We start from the raw sequence: 23,182 nt of genomic DNA on the forward strand, positions 1-23,182 counted from the left end.
GCACCTATAGCCAAAATTTCACCCTTCGAATTCCTCACAATAAACCCTGCCCCTGAACATCTTGGGTTGCCTTTAGAGGCACCATCAAAATTCACTTTCCACCATCCCTCCAAAGGTCTCTCCCACTCAACAATCAAATTGTCTTGGTTGGTTTGAACCCAACTAAGCTCCTTAATAGACCGTTTACATGCAAAATTTTAAGATTATACAGCCTTTTGAATATATTTGTTATCTTTTCCCAACTACATCCATCAATCCATCTATAATCAATCTACATACAATCTTTCTTAGATTCTCCATTCCACTCTCTATTCCAACATGAATTATCAGAGTGACTCTTCAACCCACAAATTATACAAGGTTGAAGATCCCAACACTTCTCTATTTTGTGTCCTTTGTGACAATGAGAACATGGCATGCATTCCATTTTTTCAACTAGTTTGCATGAACTTGCAACACTAACAACATCAGCTCTATCTTTCTTACAATATTCAAGAACTTCATTCTTAGACCTCATAATTGGTTGAATGGGCTTGACGATTCCTTGCCCATTCTTTCCCAGACCTTTTCGTTCATAAATCATTCTCTTCATAATCTTCAAACCAATAATTTTTTCATTCCAACATTTGTTATTAATATCACAAGCCACAATATTTGTAGAGTCAAACACATCCTTACCTTGAACTTCAAATTCTTTACCTAGAGAAACTTTAGCTACATCATCCATATCAAATGAAGGACACAAATTACTTGCATCATATAAGATGTCACATACTAATGGCTTCAATCTTAGACTACTTTTAAGTTTGCTTCCAAATCTTCATTCTTCTTTTTAACTTCACTAAGAAAATTCAATTTGTCTTCTAGATCTTTATTTTTTTCTCTACCATTCTCCAATCCCCTTTCTTGATAGAAATTCTACAAGCAAACAATTCTAGTCTATGTATATTATGAACAAAAAGTAACTATAACTCTAGGTTGCCATACCTTGTAGTCACAAATCTTTATTTATATCTTCCATCTAAAATTTCCAAATACCAAGACTAACTCTGATTTACCAACATTCCCTCTTTTTATATAGTAACCAAAAACTTAACTCACACCCATGTGTATTGCCAAACAAACATAGTTAAAAATGATTGAACTAGAAATTAATCCCTCAATTCCCTCCTACGTCGACTCAATGCAAAAGAAAAATAAACTAAAAATCAAATCCTATTTTATCTCCTAAATTGTCTACTCAGCAAAAGCTAACTCCTACATTGGTTGTTATGCATCAACAATTATGGAATAGTTTGAATCATTCTCCCCTTCTTTTAAAATTTTGAACCTCCTGTTTCAAAGGCCATTTACATCAATACACCTCAACAATTAAACACTTTTAAAATCTCAACAACCTAAGTATTACATTTTTCCTTTGTGATGTAGGATTTCCTCTTATTCAGAGATGCCACTACAGCAAATATCTAGAAAAGAGTTTGGAATAGATGATAGAACCATCCTTCTGACTTGAAGAATTCATGCCATGGTGTTATCTTCCACCAAATTAGTTATCTCTTCAAATCATCACATTTTTTCTTTTGCTTCCCACCACTTGTTAGGTTAGAGATCCTCCTCCTTTGCTAACATGTCTTCCTTTTTCTGTAGCTCTTTGAAAGCTTAGGAGTTCTCTTCCATCAAAAATCAACATTTTTGTTCACACCATTAGTATCACTTGCACATAAACTATTTAAAACAAAAATGAAGTTAAAGGGATAAAAATCTCCCACATGTATTTTCTCCTCTTCCATGTTATACCATTTAGGCATGCCTTCCCTTTTTAGCTCCATGTGATGTTCACAAGGGAAATCCTTTTGGAAATTGTCCTATATACCATAATTGTACATATATTTACTCTCTACCTCAATCATCCTTGTCCCTTCCTCAGGGAAGTGATGATCCTTTACACCATCTTCACTAATGGGATCCTCTAGACATTCTTATAGTTACTTTTGGAAAGTTGTGTTTTCTAAAACCAATAAATCTTCATCACATATGAGACTCCCAAAGATCTCCATCTCTATTGCAGATTCCTCTTCAACATGGAATGCTTCCACTGCTACAACAATTTCGTCCTCTTCTTGCAATATGTCACATTCCTTCTTATTGTAGTCTTTCAACTCTTCTCGTTTTGCATTGCAATCTTCAATGCCTTCCCCTTCTTTGAGGTAACACAACTCAACAACTCCACCCCACTCATCCTATTTATCATCATCCCATTCATCTATTTTTGCTCCCTATAATTCTTGAAATATCTCATTCAAGGGTTTCTTATCTACTAATATTTCTACGAGTTCTTCAAGAGATTCTATCTTTCCTTGATCTAGCAATTCCACTCCTTGTCTAATCCTTGACTCAATGGCTTTCCTCTTTGAAAATGACTCTTCCCCATAAGGTGTATATTTATTTTCACCATTTGTTTTCACCTTCTCACAACTCTTTAGTGTCCTCGATATAGATTTCTTTCTTTTTGGCTTCTTATTGTTGCATGCCTCATAATCTTCTAACATGCAACATAACTCCTTGAATTCAAGCTCTGATTGTTGTAACTCATTTTGTTGGTCCTTTGTTATCTTTTGCCTCTGCCTTTGTTTTATTTTTTCCTCCACTTTTTTTATCCTCTTTCTTGCATTATGATATAACTCCATAATCATATCTTTGGTCCCAAAATGGAGCTGCAACTCTCTTCACCTCTTTTAAGAAATTATCACATATTTGATAAGCACATTTGCAAATTAATAATCTACGGACCTATACCAAAATGACCTCAACTTAGGCAACTACACTTGAAAACATATATACCAACAAACTACAACAACATTCCCCTCATCAACATGACACAATCAAAGAAGAAGTTATCAAAAATAAAAAATTAAGCACCACAGAACTCAAACCTTCAACATTATTTTTTTATTAAACAAATTAATCTTCTCATCATTAGCACTTATGAAACAACTACAATTCGCATGTTAGCTGATGTAGAGTCACCCATTATTTGTATCATGAAAATTGTATGGCCTCCCTCACAATTCAGTGTCACTCAAGTCCCATCAACAATAGTTTGCAATTTGTTTTCCTCAATGATCCCATGGAATGACTCTCTTTTCATCTTTAGTGGGGTATCTCCTCCTATATTGATTGCTTCCTCAAAAATGTAAACTCACAACTAACAAAAATTTAATAAATAAACAGCTTTCTCACCTCTAACAATTGATACCCATCATGATAATATTCTTAACTAGAAAATTGCAATTAGTTATAGGAACTCCCTACTGCTCTTATCATATGCAAATTCTTCTATTGGATGGCAAACCTTCTATCCTAAACCATTGAATACTTTCAATGCAGTCATAGGAAAACTTGGAATTAATCATTTCTTCTACATAGAGCAGCAAAGTGATGCACACACCCACTGGCTTTGGCAGTAGTACTCACAAAGTCTCCATCCCAACATCTTTTAATGCTCTGATACCAAACTGATGCAAATTGTGCAAGCAAACAATTCTACTCTACGTATATTATGAACAAAATGTAACCAAAATTTTGGGCTGCCATACCTTGCAGTCACAGATTTTTATTTATTTCTTCCATTTAAAATTTACAAATGCCAAGGCTGACTCGGCAAAAGCTAACTCCTATGTTGGTTGTTATGCAACAACAATTATGAAATAGTTTGCATTATTTCTAGATTCTCAATTTCACATAAATATTCACATCTTCCTTTTTTAAACTCTTTTAAAGCTATTATCAATTATAAATTGCATTTCTTAATTTTCATTACTTCTTCCTCCAAAATTTCATTTTCACAAATTAAATTTGCATTTTCTTTCTTCACCTTTTTACCATTTTTGCCACTGATATATTTCTTACCCTCTTCTTTCTCTTTGATTCCTAGACTTTTACGATTTCTTTTAATTTCATGTGAATTCCTTTTGCTTCGGTTTGTAAAACTATAGACACCTTTTTATAAGCAGCATGCAAACTACAATCTTCCTTGGCTTTACAATCTTCCTTTTGATTGACTTTGGCTGATCCCTCTTTATTCTATTTCATAACTTGCTAGTAGCACAGATATGCCCAAAATACTATTGCCATTTGTTATTCCTCCAACTTTTTAGATTGACGGGCCTCTTTACCGATTTCTTCACAACCAGCAGAAATTTTTTTCTCTAAGTTCTATAATCCTTTCTTGAACAGGAGCAGATCTACAACTTCACAAACCTTTGATCTTCTTTCAACTTCAATTCCCTCGATCTTCTGCACTAATATCAAATGTAGATTTTGAAAACATTGCAATTTACAGATTTAAACATGCAAATAAATACAAACAAATTACTTCAACACACAGGACAGAAAATATTATTTATTCAAACGATTATATCTTACATCTACAGAGGTTTTCAGCATTAAAAAAACAAACAGTAGAAAACTCTAATAAAACAGGGAGTAAAGCTAAAAGAGCTTTCTTTATTTAATAGCTTCTTTCTATCCTTTCTATCTATATTTTTCATGCTGATGCGTGCTCAGCATCAGTTATCTAGCAATATCAGTATCCATTTCCAGTTGTAGATCACTGTCGTCTGTGTTAATAGGGAGCATCAATATTTCGACGACCCGACTCATGGAAGGCCTCTTATTCTTGTCCTGCTCAATGCACAACAGTGCTGTTTTCAACACCCTTTCCATTTCCACCATTGGTTTCCACTCCATATCACTCCCTCCTAATTTGGGGTCGACCAAGTTCTCCCTCCATCTGTTTTCTCTAACATTGTCAAAAGCCCATTGCACAAAATTACTTCCAGCCACATTAAATTCAGCACCCTTCCGCCCGCTAACTAATTCCAAGAGAAGAATGCCGAAACTGTAAACATCTGCTTTTGCTGTGATTGGAAAGTTCATTGTCCATTCGGGCGCCAGATACCCTCGCGTCCCTCGTATTTTAGAGAAGGCGAGTGCGCTGATTTTCCTGTCATTTTCATTCCCGTTGTCTACCAGCTTCGACAATCCAAAATCTGAAACTTTTGCATGAAAGTGCTTGTCTAGAAGAATGTTCTCTGGCTTGATGTCACAGTGGAGAATCCATTCAAGGCAATCCTCGTGCAAATAAGCCAGACCTTTTGCCGTGTCCACTGCAATTTGAAACCGCTTGTTCCAGTCTAGAATTCTTGAGCTGTCTTGAGTAAACAGGTAATTATCCAGAGAACCATTCTCAACATATTCATAAACTAACAACCTTTGATCACCCTCGGCACAATATCCAAGCATTTGAACCAAATTTATGTGATTTACTCGCCCAATCATGCTCAACTCTGCTCGGAATTCATCTTCTCCTTGAGACACTCCTTCCAATCGCTTCACTGCCACCAATTTATTATCGAGAAGGAGGAGGCCTTTGTAGACGCTCCCAAATCCACCCTTTCCCACACTATCCTTGAAATTTTTAGTCGCCCGCCTAAGATCTGAAAGCTTGAACCTTCTAAGTCCTCCGGGAACAGCAGAGTAACCTTGGTAATTATGGACGCTAGGACTGCGAAATATCTGCAAGAGAAACCCCCATCCGAGTGCTATGCAAACAATCTCTGTAACCCCAATAGCCGTAAGAATAGATGCCGTGGCAGTAACTATCCGACTTCTTCCTTTCTTTGAAACGCCAGACAAAGTATTTTGTTGCTGCAGTCGGGGCTCAGGAGAACACTGTGATGAGCCCGATCGTATCAGCATCAACATAGATGAGACGTTTCTCGCTGAAGAATCGTTGGCAGATATTTTGATGTACGTGTCACGAGCTACTTTGGGAGATTGCAATCCACTCGTAAGAAGGTACTTTGGGAAGCATTCTCCTGTTCCTGTAGTTGTGTAAACAAAGCCTAAACAAAGGCAGTCATCCATACATATCTTTCTGCACACTTGGAGCGATACCCCGTATGATTGCCCAGGCCGCTCGTAACCATAATAATCTGTGTAAGGAAGCCGGAGAAACTGAGCACTATTTAGGGCACAGGAGAAATTATGAATGAGCCGGCAGCCTTTGAACCAGTCTGTTGAATCTTCAATTTCAAAACCAGGCGGGCAGATGCACTTGGGCTCTGGTGTATATGTGCACACACCGTTGAATCCACAGAGGCCGTGGACGTCACATTGTTTGGCAAGAGCAACCCACGTAATCTCCCAGGTGAGATTCTGTGAGTCCAGACTGTATAATCTCAGGTTTCCGTCAATATCCAGTGTCAATCTTCTGAGGGGGCCTTCTCCATAATCATAGGCATTAAAACTGAACTTATCGCTTGATGTGAAGCGACCGGCTCGATCAAGAAAAGCCTGGCGAGTAATGTTATAGGTGGTTCTGCCGATGTCAAATACACCAAATGCATAATTCGGTTGAGAAGGCCAATACTTGCTGGACAGTTTCAGACCTTCATAAATGAGCGCCAGGTAATTGTCATCGTTGAAGTAGAAGCGGTAGTAGCCAGGTTTATAATTACCCAATTCCATTCTTGATGTAAGATTACTACTCCTTTTGAATATCTGCTCGGGAAGGAGCGTATCAGTGGGAAAATCAAAGCTTTGCCAAACTATCTGTTCAGAATCACTGCGCAACACAAGATTTCCTGTGTTGAGAAGCAGAGCTTCCTTAACACCGACGGCTTTGGTGTTAGTTCTCCAAATGGGTATTCCGCCTGCATCCACCAGGAGGAGGTCACCATCTATTTGAAAACGGAGAGAGGAATCCTGTCCATTGACGGGTTGATCTCTGTTGGCCATCCACACCACCGTCTTGGGTGTAAGAGAATACCATACAGCCAGACCATAGGCGTTGATGCCCACATTATAAAACCCAGCAGAAAATGTGCCATCAGGAGATATCAGGATTGTTTCGCTTTCTTGCGGTGAAGGGGAATAATATCCTAATCTCAGCCCGTCTAGTCCATTAGTGTCTTGCCCAACGACAAAGGGAATGCAAATTAGCACAGACGCCAGCCATAGACGGAGAACAAAACGAACAGAATTTTTCCATGCTGCACATTCCATTTTTACGTATCAGTAAAAATGGTCAAGTATGTAGCTAATGAATCATTAAGTAAATCGAAGTAGATAAACCAGCATAAGGGGGCCTCCAGTTTCGAAAAAGAAAATTAATATGCACGAGACTGGAACCTGTCATTTCTTGACCGGGATAAGCCAACACCACTCCGGTGGGAAATCGAATCTTGAACAGTTTTGTGAACAAGATAGATAATAGATAATAGGTATCCGCGCGACTGGAACAGGACATCCTTGACCAGACACCTACATGATTTGAACCACGGACATAGACCCTCGAGATAGTGATTATTAGGAGACTGAAACATATTTATATTTTAAACTCAATAAAAAAATCAAAATCTTCTTCACAATAAGAACAGAAACTAGAATCATTTATTAAAGAAAAAACAAAGTCTTCCATTTATGATTAAAAAACTAATATTTTTATTTAAAGCTTTGCTCATTTTCAAAGATGACAAAAACTATGATTGTCATGTTGTAGGTATCCAGATGATGCTAAGAAGAATATATATATATATATATATATACTATGATTGTCATGTTGTAGGTATCCAGATGATGCTAAGAAGATACCTACAACATCTTGTAGGTATCCAGATGTTGTAGGTAGCATCATCTGGATACCTACAACATGACAATCATAGTTTTTGTCATCTTTAAAAATGAGCAAAGCTTTAAATAAAAATATTAGTTTTTTAATCATAAATGGAAGACTTTGTTTTTTCTTTAATAAATGATTCTAGTTTCTGTTCTTATTGTGAAGAAGATTTTGATTTTTTTATTGAGTTTAAAATATAAATATGTTTCAGTCTCCTAATAATCACCACGGACATAGACCCTCGAGATAGTGATTATTAGGAGACTGAAACATATTTATATTTTAAACTCAATAAAAAAATCAAAATCTTCTTCACAATAAGAACAGAAACTAGAATCATTTATTAAAGAAAAAACAAAGTCTTCCATTTATGATTAAAAAACTAATATTTTTATTTAAAGCTTTGCTCATTTTCAAAGATGACAAAAACTATGATTGTCATGTTGTAGGTATCTAGATGATGCTAAGAAGAATATATATATATATATATATATATATATATATATATATATATATATATATAAAGTATTCTTGATCATGACCAAAGAAAACAAAGAAGAAAGAGACTAGCACTATCATAGTGGCTATGTATTGAAATCATTTATTATAAATTTAATCAAAATATTTTTTCATATCATGACTAAAAAAACTGAAGAAGAAAAAGATTCTAGCACTACCTTAATATCCATGTGTTAAAATTATTTATTGTAAACTTGAAAAAATTATAATAGTTTGAATGGCGATCAAGAGAAAAAAAGGAAGCTAAAAAAGACTACCAATAACATGATATCTATGTAATAAAATATTTAATTATAAATTTGAAAACTTTTAATTTTTTAATTATGACAAATGAAAATCAAGAAGAAAAAGACTACTAACACTACCATAGCATTGATGTATTGAAATCATTTATTATAAACTTGATAAACTGAAATTTATTTGATGATGAAAAGAAATAATGAAGAAGATAAAGACTAAAACCACCATAATATCCATACACTCAAATAATTTATTATAAACTTGATATACACTAAAAATAAAATATTATAAACTTTAAAACCAAAATCTTCTAATAATAATAACACATTGAAACTTTTTATCATAAAAGGGAAGCCTTGTTAATCATTATGTGTGTGTGTGTGTGTGATCAACATATCTATCTTTATATAGTACATTACAATGACTTGGGCAAGCATACATCTGTTGGGAAAATCGAGCATGCTTGAAGAGCTATCTAAGATTAGTATGCACATTTAGCATTCAACACAGACGCTCATTACTATGCCCTAAAGTGGAATCAAGCACAATTTATTTCTCACATTAACCCTTTAGAGGAAAGTGATTGCAATTTAAGATCTTGTGAGATCAAACCACAATTTCAACAACATGCATACATTTAGATTCATCAACACATAATCATAAAACAAAAGAAAAGATGGAAGAATAGAACACAAATTTACCATAGGGAAAACCCTTTCGGGTAAAAAACCCCACACTCCAAAACTAGAGTCATTGTATTATTCAGCAACAAAGACAATTATGTCAATACAATCTCAAAACTGCTTTGGCCCTTATTTTTCAAAAGAGGGAAAGCTACTCTATATATATACAAATTTGAGAAACTTAATTCTATAATTAAGTTCTCAAATTTTCCACCTCTAACCCTTCTAGTTGGTGTAGAGCCACCTAAGCACACAAGCATACCAAGAGGTCAAAAGTCATAATATGAGCAATTTTATTGTATTGGAGTCATTCATAATGTATTAAGGTTATTTGAGTCCATTGAATCATAATATGTAAGGATAAATGATCCATTTTGTCCAAAGATGTCATATTTGGTCCATCTTGAAGTATTAAAAGTGTCCATGTAAGGGTTAGAGTCATTTATGTCAAAAATGCAAAGTTGCAACATTGCCAAAAAGTGCAACAAAAATGTAAAAATGCAATCCATTGGTCATGAGGTAGTTAGAGAAGTTAGGAAGGAGTTGGAAATGGTTTATAAAATCATTTTTGGTCGAAATCAAGGGGGTAGATCAGTTTGGAGGGGATTTGACAAAGATTATCCATCAAACCCTCAAACTGTCATGAGGTTTTAAGGAATCTATGACTGTCATAGATCCATGGAGGATCACATTTGGTGTAATTTTTATATGTATATGCTATTGAATGATATATTAATGACATAGATTTCAGATCAATCCTTTCTTATGCATTTTTTTGGAGTATTTGGCAAGATATGTTCGTTTTTACAAAAATTGTCAAAACCCTGCCAAGGGTTACCCGTTTTTTGAAAAATGCTCATAAAGTTTGATTTAACCATTGGATCAGAATGAAATTTGGATAAAACTTGTGTAACTCAGTAATCTAGAGTCTGACCGAAGGGATTTTATTTGTGATCAATATTTAAAAAGTTAAATTTATGACTGTTTGTTACAGTTCATGGTGAAAGGCAGACTGGTGAAGGCAGTAGCAGTCCAGTTGCAGCATTCGATGTGGTCACTTGAGTGATAATAATGACAAAAGGCTATATTTTTTGGAAAGCTCTCTGAATATTCTTTCCATTTCTTTTTGTCTGACTTAATTTTGGTAATAATTGAATAATTTATGATTATTTTGCTGAAAATAGTTTTTAAAGGATTAAACCTTGAACTAGGGTATTCCATGGCTATAAAGAATTTGTTCTCTCATGTTATGGTGAATGTTATGATCTAAAATATTTAATTAAGGTCTGTAGGGATGGAATATAATATTTGAAATTGGTTTGGATTTGAGAAGAATATTTTATCTTTTTATATGCCTCTTGTTTCAAGTTGAAGGCCTTGTATTATTTTTGGGTCAGTAATACCCTTGAATGAAGGTTTTATGGTTTGTGATAGTTCCTCTGCATCAAATTGGTATCAGAGCTATAAGAGCCTAAGAAATTGAGGAGTGACAACTCACACTAGGACCTAGCCAAGAAGGATTTGTTATTTGGTTTTTGCTAATGAGTTTTTGGTTGCAAGGTGCTCGTCCATCTAGCTGCAAGAAGGAAGAAAAGGAAGGTTTGTCAAGGGCCAAAGGGATGGTCCATTGATTGCATAAAAACTAGGGAGAGAGGCAAAAAGGAGAACTCATAGATGAGGCACAGAGGTTGTTGGTGAGGTGAGGCAGCATGGAGAGGTGGACTTATGGTTGGTAAAAGCACTTGGATGCCAGCCACTACAAACTCCATTGGTAGGAGTCACAAAGAGATTGTTTGAGAAGGAAGAATCAACAAACTGAAGATGAGAGCAGCATAAAGAGGCATAAAGAGGTAAAGATGAAGACAAAGGTGAAAATTTCACTCAAAATTTTTCTTGCAGGTCATTGTACCCACATTTCCAAGGGACTTGGAAACTTTTCAAGGTTGGGAGTATGGTGCAGAGGCACCTAAGCACACAAGCATACTAGGAGGTCAAAAGCCATAATATGAGCAATTTTATTGTATTTGAGTCATTCATAATGTATTAAGGTTATTTGAGCCCATTGAATCGTAATATGTAAGGATAAATGATCCATTTTTTCCAAAGATGTCATATTTGGTCCATCTTGAAGTATTAAAAGTGTCCTTGTAAGGGTTAGAGTCATTTATGTCAAAAATGCAAAAATTACAAAAATTGCAAAGTTGCAACATTGCCAAAAAGTGCAACAAAAATGTAAAAATGCAATCCATTGGTCATGAGGTGGTTAGAGTAGGTAGGAAGGAGTTGGAAATGGTTTATAAAACCATTTTTTGTCGAAATCAAGGGGGTAGATTAGTTTGGAGGGGATTTGACAAATATTATCCATCAAACCTTCAAACTGTCATGAGGTTTTAAGGAATCTATGGCTGTCGTAGATTCATGAAGGATCACATTTGGTGTAATTTTTATATGTATATGATATTAAATGATATATTAATGAAATATATTTTAGGTCAATCCTTTCTTATGCATTTTTATGGAGTATTTAGCAAGATAGGTTTGTTTTTACAAAAATTGTCAAAACCCTGCCAAGGGTTACCTGTTTTTGGAAAAATGTTCATAACGTTTGATGTAATGTTGGATCAGGATGAAATTTGGAGAAAAAATGTGTAACTTGGTAATCTAGAGTCTGATCGAAGGGATTTTATTTAGGATCAATATTTAAAAAGTTATTTATGATTGTTTGTTATAGTTCATGGTGAAAGGTAGACTGGTGAAGGGAGTAGCAGTCCGGTTGTAGCATTCGGTGTGGTCACATGAGGGATTGTAATGAGAAAAGGCTATATGTTTTGGAAAGGTCTCTGAATATTATTTCCATTTCTTTTTTGTCTGACTTAATTTTGTTAATAATTTAATAATTTATGATTATTTTGGTGAAAACTGTTTTTAAAGGATGAAACCCTGAACTAGGGTATTCCATGGCACTAAAGAATTTGTTCTCCCATGTTATGGTGAATGTTATGATTTGAGATATTGAATGAAGGTTTGTAGGGATAGAATATGATATTTTAAATTGGTTTGGATTTGAGAAGAATGTTTTATCTTTTTATATGCCTCTTGATTCAAGTTGAAGGTCTTGTATTATTTTTGGGTCAGTAATACCCTTGAATGAAGATTTTATGGTTTGTGACAGATGCTCTGCATCACTAATGTCACCACTATAGTCATATTATTGACTAAGCCTATATGTGACTCTCAATTGTCTAAAAGGTTGACACATATAGACTCCAAGTTGATTCTACTATGAATCACTTAATAATTTACTAAGTCAACACAACTGAGTTTCAAAGTCCAAGTTGGAGACAACTTAGTAAATATAGTAAGTACGACTCACACAACTATATGTATGACACATACGAGAGGAGAGTCCTAATTGAAGATAGCCTGTATGACATATAAGGAAGCAAACTCCTAATTGACTTCACTTTCCAACATTCTCCCACTTGAAGTCAAATTTCAAACTCATGAATAATTCCTATACTGAAAGGCCATTGTCAATGTTGCCTATCATCACTGCCATCCATGAAACCACATAAAATCCAAACATGCTCGCATACTCCATCAAGACATATGCAGCAACATCCAAGATGTCCACCATCTCAAAGAAGAATCACTACCATCCTCCAACATGCCACCTATGAAAGAAAAAGAATATGCTAAGGTGAAAATGCACTAGTCTAAAGAACACCAACAAAAGATCCTAGTGATATCAAAGGCTACAGGATACTGCCACCACTCCATTGTGCTCATGAACAATACAAAATCATCAACAACAAAAAATTCAAAGCCCATAATTAGAATGCAAATGTGAAGTAATCCTCCAAAAAACAAGATAAAACACTAGCTACAACAACAATCAAACTGATTGCTCCCATCCAACTGATAAACCCACGGAAAGGAAAAATAGCACCCAAAATAAGTGCTAATCCATCCAATCACCATACCTCAAAGGTATACACCATTAGTATACTCGTGCCACCGACATAACCAACCCAAGAAACTGCAACCTCAAGCTCCATGAGCAAACCAGTCAATGAGGAACAAACACATTCAAGAACTCCCACTGCATAGGTAATGTCAAATCTAAAAGGATCAAAGGCATACCGAGTCTACCAATAACAACACATAGAGAGTGTAACCATGTATTACCAAGGACCATCCACAAAAATATGCAAATTCTCCAAACAAAACTATTGCAAGAAACATTCCTCTCAACAAGTCTCCATAGGTCTCCTATGTTCTCCACATCTAATAGAAGAAAGATATACAATAATCTTCATGTCATCACCCAAGTGACAAAAAATGACCACAAACTAGTGATCACTACGGCTCCATACATAACCTTATATCCAATGACAAGTGAATCAGTTAGTCCTGGAAGATCACTAAGACCAAAGAGAGAAACTGCAAACCATAAACATATAGCATGTCCTTCTACAAATACCTTTAAGTGTCATCTATGCCAAGTAATATCTCCTTCATGCCCCCAAGTGAAAAGCCATAACAACATCCAAACCTGTTCAACCTCAAGAGATTAAACATAACATATACACCATGTATCTACATGGATGCAAGCCTCACAAATAAGACCAAACTACTCGATTTCCTATTTCGGGAAAAAAGCCCACTACCATCCCCTATGACCATCATAAAATAAAATATACCTAAGGAGATAACAATGTTATTGATAGGAAGAATCTCACAAAAGAGTTGCAATTTGGTTTATAGGTTAGAGATAGGTCTCATTGTGGGCATCCTTGTTTGTCCTATGCCTTTCCCTCCTTTTTTGAACAAACATCTACCTCCCAAACAACTTTGTATAACTCTCTATTAGTGTATTTTCTCTAGTTACTCAATTAAGATTAGGAGTCACAGGAGTAAGTCCAACCACCAACATGTAAAATTCTTTAACCTTCACTTGTAGGGGACTAGGAGGAGTCTGAGATGGTTTAACAAGTCCTACCATGTGGTTTTCAAGTTTTTTTTCCTTCATTTCCTTATCGCTTTCATAAGTTTCTATTTTCAAGGCCTACTAGCCCTATGAGCCCCTTTTAGGCCTACCTTCACGGTTTTTGCTCATTTTCTCAAAAAAATTCCAAAATAGCTCCTAAAATATTTTATGACCTAAATACCCATTTGGACATTATTTACATTTAGGAGAGTAGATGGTCTAATACGTTCGTACAGGTACGACCCCCAAAAATGACACTTTCCAAGGATTTAAGGTTTATATGCTTTCAACAATGGGTTTGATTGATCTCCACCCTCTGCCAGACCTCCATAATCATACTAAAGCACTATCTAGTATCCCAATACCAATCAATTCACACTATTGGATTTGATCACCCGTACAAAAAATAATGAAAATAGCAGTCATGTTCCCTAGGCGGGCTATGGCAGAGCTTGCCTAGGATATGATAGTAAATTGCTCCAATGCAACTTTTACGACACAACCATGAGTATTTATAATGTACATATACTTCATTACTTGAATCCCAAAGGCCATTGAGAAACCACAATGGGAATTCAAGTTGGATCCATTTCTAGGGCTTGAAACCCTTACTCAGGCCGAGAGCAGTCTAAACTAGAAAGAATTTATTTACACCAACTTAACCTGTACAATAATTGAAAACAAATACTTTATAATCACCACAAAAACACAAAATAAGAATCCATGAAGGTACAGTATGAAAATCAATCCATCTGGTACAAACTGCAATAAACAATTTTGCAATTTTTGTGAAAACAAGAAAATGCTTGAAGTTGCTTATTGAGGAATTTGATTATCTGAATCTTCCAACCCTATTACAATGATTTGAAATGCCTTATATAAGCCTAATCACTCACAACCAACCACCCATCAGACTCCCAACCACCAATTTGATCATTTTTTAAAAATTGCTCATATTGTTGCAAAATGCTTGAAGCAAACATGACAACTTTTGCCCCACAATGCATTTTTGAAACTTGTGCATATCTACAAAATCTAAACCCACTAATATGGTTTCCTAACATCAAATCAAAATTTCCAAAATCCTTATGAGGCCTTACAAGGGGTTTTACCCAATTTTTCTAAATGATGTCATTTTAGGCTTACAAACGCACATTGGCCAAAACTGAGAAAATAAGTTAACACTAGAGACAATCAGACTACAAATAAACTTAAAAAACACTTTTGGACCTCCCAATAGTACTTTATTCACTCATTGACCCAATGAGGATCATTCACTCCAAAATTGTGAAAATTCATCAAGAAATCTAGGTGCTCCTGCACCATACTCCCCAATGAGAAAGAATTCAAGTGACTCCTTTAGACAACAAAGAGAGATAAATTCCAAACTTTAGAAAGTCTTCTTTAGGTACCCAAGTGGCCTTATATTCTGGAGAATGTTGTCATTTAACCAAATGCTCCATATAGGTGGTATGCCTAGTCTTCTTGATAATTCTTGAATCCAACACTTTCTTCGCTTGTATCATGGTTGGAGGTAGAAAAGTTAGGTTTGAAAGTGATTGAGAGACATTTGAGACTCTAATGCATTCCTCTGGAGGTGTGCCTTTGTACTACACCAAGTTTGCAACATTAAAAATAGGAGACAAAGCTATGTCCCCAAGTAGATCAATTTTGTAAGCATCTTGCCCATACTTAGCCAAGACCTTAGAAGGTCTAATCCTCCTCATTTGAAGCTTGCTAGGGACACTTTTTGAAACCTTGATTTTTTCAAGTGAACCATTACCAAGTCACCAATAGAAAATTGGGCATTCTTCCTCTTTTCATCCAGTTTGCCCTTAATTCTTTGAGAGTTTTCTTGTAAAGCCTTCCTAACTTGCTCATGAATCACCTTCATGGACTAAGCCATGTCAACAACATGTCCACTGGGTCAGTGCAAGAAGATGAGTCCACTTTTTGGCCAAAAAGTGGAAGTGTTTTCCCTGATTTTCAGATTTTGTCTCATTTGAGCTTAAATTTTGAAACACTTAGAGATTGAATCTTGGAAAAAGTCAGTAATATAAAAGATAGCCCTCTGAGTGTACTTTCCAAATATATAATTTATTTTAATACCCACATAATAAAAAATAACTTTTTAAATGGAGTTCTGAAAACTATGTTTTAAAAATGCCTGTTTCAGGACCATACCATGCATGTGTACGTCCCACACTTTTTGATACAATTAAAATTATTTTCTCAAACCGTTTTGGGAAATGGTTTGTAACACATTGAAGATTGATGAGCATATTTTTCTGTATTTTTTTTTCTAATATTTTTTTTTAAATTAATTTTTTAATGGCCGTAATTATCGTTTTAAAAATTTGACGTGTACGACCCACATAATTTGATGTAAACTTTAACATTTTTTGATTTTTTTTTTTTTAAAATACAAAAGAATTTTGTGTAGATTGATGACATATAATTTTTTTTCCAAAATTCTTTAAAATAAAAAAGTTATTAAATTAACAAAATTAGTTAATATTTCAAATTTATGGACCCAATTTAGTATAAATTAAATGAAAAATAGTTAAAATAATCAATTTTTAAATAAATTTACATATTTAGAATCTAGACAGTATAATCTGAAATGGGTTTTAATTTCGTAGAAAAATTCTCTGATTAGAGGCGCGTAAACTATTTCTAAAGTTCATATTTGTGCTTTCATTCATGGAGGTTTGAATTTGCAGGTCCATGTCTCAAGTGTGGCCATCCCAGGCCTATCTCGGGCCTAATCCCGAGCCAAGTGGCGGGTTGTGGAATCAACTTCCACAAAACGGGCCCCCGTTTTCAAACAAGAGCGGCTTGAGGGAAAAAAAGGAAAAATGCCATTTAGAAACGGGGGCCCGCTTTTAAACAAAACGGGGCCCGTTTTTTTTTGCTTCGGACCCCCGTTACCTTTCGGCTCGGGAGCTCGAAGCACAAACGGGCCCCCGTTTTTTGAAAACGGGCCCCGTTTATAAGAGCGCGTTTTCCAACGCGCAGACTTCCGCGAATTTGTGACTCATTACCTTGCACTTGCCCCACTCCTCTACTCCATACTTCCAAGATCTCTAAGGTAAAATACACCTCTTGGATGAACCCATAAACTACTTCAAAAGGACTCTTACTGGTTGATCTATTCACACTATCATTATAAGAAAATTCAACTTGATGATGATCTGATCTCAAGTTTGTCCCTACTCCTTTGTTAAACATCTGAGAAGGTTCCCAAGTATCCTATTTACCACCTCTATTTGTCCATCCATTTGGGGATGGTATGCTGAGCTAAAAGACAAGTTAGTACCCAATCTCTGCCACAAAGTTTTCCAAAAATGACCAATAAATTTGGTATCTCTATCTGACACTATATTGATTGGAAAATCATGAATCCTAATGAATTCTTTGAAAAAAAAAGAGCAATATGGCTAGCATCACGAGTCACCTTACATGGAATGAAATGTGTCATTTTACTAAATCTATCTACCACAACATAGATACTATCAAATCCAGTTTTGGTTTGGGTAAACCAACAACAAAATCCATACTTACCGACTAGCTCCTTGCTCGGTAAAATAGAATAGTATCAAACCTTTACTCATTCTATTGAATGAAATATTTTCCCCTTCTTGTTCAGTCTTTGAATACATATATATGGGATATCAAAACAATTAAAACATCATAATCTCATCACTGTCTAACTCGGTAATAGTTGCCCATTGAATAACTTATTACTCCCCTTCATTTTCACATTCTTTCTACGTCACTTACCAACATCTTTATACTCATCAAAACATATTTTTTAAGATATGGCAACATCATACTGAATCAAAAAATCAATTGCTTGACATCAATGACAAAATAATAATATTAAGATAGTAATCATCCTTTATCAATTGTATCATTCATCTCCAACAATGTTCTCAATATCATCAACCATTAAACTTATTGTAATGCCAACAATCTCCCAACTTATTGTAATGCCAACAATCTCCCCCTTTGGCATTGATGGCAATACCAACTTGATTTATTCCAATTGATTCAAATTGCTATTATTCTTCTCCTGTTATCATTGAGTTGTAAACTTGTCTTGTAATCTTCTGTTATTAGTCTTCTCCCCTTTGAGCTATAACAATCATCTCCCCCTTTGACAACAATGCCAAAAGTAAGGTTGATCCATAATTACTCCCCCTGTGAAGTAATTTTCTTACAGTTCAAACATATACAAATGTATCTCGGTTAGTGCAACTTGTCTTCATTCACTATTTCCTACACAACTTTAGACATCCTTCTAAAGTGTGTAAATCATAATCAACTTACAAATAGTATTATTTGGAGTCATAGAATTGATGTTGTCACTGAGCTCTGTTAGTGAGTGCTAGATAGGGGTAGGACCCCTAGCTTACTTCTGAGATACTCAAAAGTGTCCCTTGGTAGTGGCTTTGTGAAGATGTTTGTGATTTGTTCCTTTGTGCTAACATATTCCAGCACAAAATTCTTTTCTTGAACTTCTTCTCTAAGATAATGATACTTTATAGAGATATGCTTTGTCTTAGAGTGCATTACTAGATTCTTTGAAATGTTAATAGAACTTGTATTATCACAAAATATAGTTACTAGCTTGGTAACTATCTCATTAATTCCTTCCAACAATTGTTTGATCCACGCTATATTGGTACAATTCAATCATGTAATGACATATTCAGCTTTAGCTGTTGACTGTGAAATGCATCCTTGTTTCTTGCTAAGCCAACTTAATAGTCTTTCTCCCAAAAACAAATCTCCACCGCTTGTGCTTTTCCTATCATCAATATTTCCTGCCCAATCAACATCAGTATAGACTTTTAAGTCAAAATCATTCCTCTTTTCATATAGTAGACCATAATCTTCAGTGCCTCTCAAATATCTGAAAATTCTTTTGACTGGTGTCATATGAGTTTCTTTGGGATCTATAGAAAATCTTGCAGCTATACCTACTGCATGTGCTATATCAGGCTTGCTGTGAACTACATATTGTAACTTTCCAATCATAGATCGATAAAGTGTCTCATCAATAGATGTATATTCATCATTTTTTGATAGTTTACAATTAGTAGTCATAGGAGTACTTACAGGTTTAGAATCCTCCATTCCAAATTTCTTCAAGATTTCCTTTATATACTTGGATTGAGTAGTGAAAATCCCATTTTTCATTTGCAGTATTTGTAAACCTATAAAACACTTTATCTCACCAATTAATGACATCTCAAATTCTTTGCACATTTCATTTCCAAAGTTCTTACATAAAGAATCATTTCCACAAAAATAATATCATCAACAAATATGGCTGACATCAGTATTCCATTCTCATCATTCTTCATATACATGTTGTTGTTCTCACTAGTCCTAATAAATCCAATCTTTAATAAGTAAGAGTGCAACCTTTCATACCATGCTCTAGGTGCTTGCTTTAGACCATATAAAGCTTTATTCAACTTACATACCTGATCTTTATTCTTCTCTTCAATAAATCCTTCAAGCTCTTCAATATAGACTTCTTCTTCTAGTATACCATTCAAAAATGCAGATTTAACATCCATTTGATATACCTTGAAATTTTTGTAAGCAGCATATGCCAACAATGTTTTTACTCCTTCAAGTCTTGCTACAAGTGCAAAAGTTTCTCCATAATCTATTCCTTCTTCTTGAGCATAACCTTTGCAAACTAGCCTTGCTTTATTCTGAATGACCTCATCTTTTTCATTTAGCTTATTCCTGAAAATACACTTTGTACCAATTACATTTTTCTCTTTTGGTCTTGGGACCAATGTCCATGTTTCATTTTTCTTGATTTGATGAATCTCTTCTATCATAGCATTTACCCAATCTTCATTGCTTAATGCCTCTTTTACTATGCTCTGTTCAAATTCAGATATCAGACATGTGTTGTGTCTCAGTTTGTTCCTTGTCATCACTGGAGCATCCTTATCTCCTATAATCTGACTTGATGCATGATTTCTTGTGACATATTTTGCTAATATAGGCTAGGTAGGCTCTGTATGATCTTCTTCATCACTTGATAACTGAGTAATTTCTTCATTGGATTTCTCGATAAAACTTGTCGGTTGTACATATATAAACTCTTCATAATCTTCTGGTTCTTTGGAGTTTCCTTCATCATTCCTTTCTGCAAATTCATTAATTTTCTCATTTTCACTTTCCATAATTTTTTTAGATGATTTGATCAGACATTTAAATGCTTTACTCCTAGAGGAATAACCAAGAAATGTTCCTTCCTCACTTTTCTGATCAAATTTTCCATTTCTATCATCTTTGTGAACATAATATCTACTTACAAATATTTTAAAATAACTTACATTTGGTTTCTTGTCATACCAGGTTTCATAAGGTGTCTTCATAGTTCCTTTCTTCAGTTGTACTCGGTTCAAGGTATAAACTACAGTTCTTATTGCTTCTCTCCAAAATATTTTAGGTGCTCTCTTTTCTATCATCAAAGTTCTAGCACAATCTACAATTGATCTGTTCCTTCTTTCAGCTATTCCATTTTGTTGTGGTGTCCTTGGTGTTGACACTTGTCTCTTTATACCATGATCATTGCAAAATAGGTTAAATTCATTAGAAATGAATTCTCCTCCTCTACCAAATCTAAGAAATTTCAACTGTTTTCCTGTTTCTTTTTCAACGCTTGCCTTATACCATTTGAATATTTGAAAAGCTTATGATTTCTCTTTTAGAAACATAACTGACATCATCCTTGAGCAATAATCCACAAATAATATGAAGTATTTATCACCATAGTAACTTTGAACTTTCATAGGACCACAAATATCAGTGTGTACAAGATCTAAAATTCCTTTAGAAGTGTAAGACTTACTTGTAAATCTTGATTTTGTCATCTTACCCATCTAGCATCCTCGGCATATTGCATTCTCAGGTTTTTCCAAGCTCGGTAGACCTCTTACACGATGCTTCTTACTTATTTTGATCAGATTATCAAAATTTACATGACAAAACCTTTTATGCCATAACCAGGTATCTTCTATTTTTGCATACAGACAATTGTTCTGAGTTGAGTCAAGGTGAAATGTATTACCTCTTATTTGAGTCATGGTAGTAGCCAACTTTCCATGTTTGTCATGAACTTTGACAATTCTTTCTGAAATTCTATTTGGTATCCTATATTATTTAGTTGTGCTACACTCAACAAATTGTATTTCAGACCTTCAACCCAATATACATCATCACATTTAGCATTGTCAAGAAGTGTAATTGAACCTTTACCTTTCACAGGACATGGTGCATCATTACCAAATCTTACATGACCTCCATCATAATCTTCTAATTTAACAAACTTGTGTTTATCACCTATCATGTGATGTGAGCATCCACTATCTATGATCCAAGAATCATTTTTATTTATGTGTGATATTAAGGATTTTTCTTCATACCTTTCTTCATCTGATCCATCTTTGATAGCCACATATACAACTTCCTTTGTCTCAGTCTCATCAGATTTATCATCATTGGATTCCTCATCAGCTACTAGGCATGTTTTTCTTTCTCTCCTTCTGAAGTCTTGATGCTTTCTGTATTGATTGTCTTTCTATCTGTCATCTCGGTATTCTTTCTTTTCATCATCTTTGTCAAGACAGTTAGAAGCCATATGTCCAATTTTATCACAGTTAAAACATTTTAAAGGCAACTTCCCTTTATACTTACCTTTGCCTCTCGGTAACGTTCTAGCTAATAATGCTTCAAACTCTTCTTGCTTTCTGATTTCCTCATATAGTTTGTTTACTTCTTCCATGTTTTTACGAAATCTCTCACTTGCTCCACTATTATTTCCTTCAGCATACTTAGGCATTCTATCATTATAATCTTTAGATTCATTGAGATGAAAAGAACTGAATGCATACTCAACTTTGTTTACCCAAGACCCACTGTTATCAAAATTACTTAACTCAAAAGCATGTAGCTTACCAATAGTAGCATCCAAATAGATTGGCATGTTTGGTGTAGACCTCAATTCATTAATTGAAGAGACTCTAATGGCATAAGAAGGTAGAAGTGTTCTTAGCAACTTACTTGTTACATCCTTTTCTTCAATAGTTCCTCCTGCTCGTTTGATTTGATTGACAATTCCCTTTAACCTTGTACTATATTAGATTATGTTCTCACCTTCATTCATTCTCATGGATTCAAGTTGTCCTCTTAGACTGTCTGCTTTTTCTCTTTGAACATTTTCATCTCCACCATACACAAATGTGAGCTTATTCCACATTGCTTTGGCATCATTACAACCTTCTAGATCATTAAACTCTGAGTTGGTCAAAGCTGATGTTATCTCTATCGTTGCTTGAATGTGTTCTTTCTTTGCCTTTATTTCTTCCATTGTCATAGGGTAGGTGCTAGGTGTAATGTAATCATTCTCCAAATAATATGTTGCATATTCTCTAATTCCTGATAAGTGCAGCTTCATCCTATTCTGCCATGTGGTGAAACTTGACTTTTTCAGCTTTGGTGCATCCCTTTTATACATCTTTGGATCTTGCCTCAAGTACCTTTAAACTTATCTTCTGGAGTCCAAGCTCTGATACCAATTGTTAGTTAGATGAGAGGGTGGGTGAATTAGATAACCTCAATTATAATTACTCTAATAAGATTCAACCTCGGTAGCATTTACTTGATATGCAACTTATGACTGTAAATCATTCAAACTCATAAACAGATAAACATGAAACATTAAATCACATTTGACACCAGATTTAATGTGGAAACCCTAATAGGGAAAAACAATTGTGGGATTTCAGACCCACAAGAAAATATACTCTTCTAGAGTATGCTCTGTTAAAAGAAAATCCTGTTAAAGATTACATACACATTGCTAGATGTGACCCGATCAAGGGATTTCCCTCAGATCTATTAGAATCTTCACTTTTTTAGAAGTGACCTTGTCAAAGGATTTCAAACACTCATTTAGAATGTTACCTTCCAAGAGGATTTACAAATAAGACTGTTAAGTCCACTCGGTTAAGAGATCTCCTATCACTTACAAAA

General features: G+C 34.8%; 1 protein-coding gene across 1 annotated transcript; it reads right to left on the reverse strand.

Moving 5' to 3' along the window:
* Positions 1-4,462: 4,462 nt before the first annotated feature.
* LOC131040352 (putative receptor protein kinase ZmPK1) lies at positions 4,463-7,068 on the reverse strand. Its single transcript, XM_057973257.2, has one exon. The coding sequence runs from the start codon at positions 7,066-7,068 to the stop codon at positions 4,573-4,575; it is 2,496 nt and encodes an 831-aa protein (XP_057829240.2). The 3' UTR covers positions 4,463-4,572.
* Between the last annotated feature and the right edge of the window lie 16,114 nt (positions 7,069-23,182).

Source organism: Cryptomeria japonica, chromosome 1, assembly GCF_030272615.1.
Source record: "Cryptomeria japonica chromosome 1, Sugi_1.0, whole genome shotgun sequence".
In the NCBI taxonomy this organism is placed as follows: Eukaryota; Viridiplantae; Streptophyta; class Pinopsida; order Cupressales; family Cupressaceae; genus Cryptomeria; species Cryptomeria japonica.